Genomic DNA, 821 nt, shown 5'->3' on the forward strand with positions numbered 1-821 from the left:
CGCCGGCGCCATGGAGGAGGGCCCCAGCTCGCCCGTGTCCCCCGGGGACAGCCTGGCCACCAGCGAGGAGGAGCTGGAGCGGCAGCCCAAGCGCTTCGGGCGGAAGCGGCGCTACAGCAAGAAGTCCAGCGAGGACGGCAGTCCGACGCCGGGCAAGCGCGGCAAGAAGGGCAGCCCGAGCGCGCAGTCCTTCGAGGAACTGCAGAGCCAGCGCATCCTGGCCAACGTCCGTGAGCGCCAGCGCACGCAGTCGCTCAACGAGGCCTTCGCGGCGCTGCGCAAGATCATCCCCACGCTGCCCTCGGACAAGTTGAGCAAGATCCAGACCCTGAAGCTGGCCGCCAGGTACATAGACTTCCTCTACCAGGTCCTGCAGAGCGACGAGATGGACAATAAGATGACCAGCTGCAGCTACGTGGCCCACGAGCGCCTCAGCTACGCCTTCTCCGTGTGGCGCATGGAGGGTGCCTGGTCCATGTCCGCCTCCCACTAGCGCCCGCCACCACCCACAGGACCCGAGCCAGGGAAGGTAGGTGTGCGCCCCTGCGGGGACCAGCAGTCGGGGAGCGCCCCTCGCTCGCTCTGGACCCCTGTCAGCTGGCAATAGGTGCATGGGGAGCTTTCAGCACTCTGGGGCACCGTGGCGGTGCCTAACTGGGCGTGTGTAAGAGGGGGCACCAGAAAACCACCTGGTTCCGCAGCCGGGTGGGGACCAGTCCTTACAGGCCCGAGAAGTAGATGCTGCCCAGAGCCCTGGTGTTCCTTCTCTCTGGAGCACCGGTGGTCCCCTAATGGGCTTCCCATCCTGGCTGCCGGTGCCT

General features: G+C 66.9%; 1 protein-coding gene across 1 annotated transcript; it reads left to right on the forward strand.

Annotated features, from left to right (window-relative positions):
* Positions 1–10: 10 nt before the first annotated feature.
* On the forward strand, positions 11–493 carry TWIST2 (twist family bHLH transcription factor 2). The gene has a single exon (XM_004701691.2). It carries the CDS (start codon positions 11–13, stop codon positions 491–493), a length of 483 nt encoding a protein of 160 aa, XP_004701748.1.
* The last annotated feature ends 328 nt before the right edge of the window (positions 494–821 follow it).

The sequence above is a fragment of the Echinops telfairi genome, unplaced genomic scaffold (assembly GCF_000313985.2).
Source record: "Echinops telfairi isolate 266 unplaced genomic scaffold, ASM31398v2 ScPeMD7_3;HRSCAF=10, whole genome shotgun sequence".
NCBI classification, from domain to species: Eukaryota; Metazoa; Chordata; class Mammalia; order Afrosoricida; family Tenrecidae; genus Echinops; species Echinops telfairi.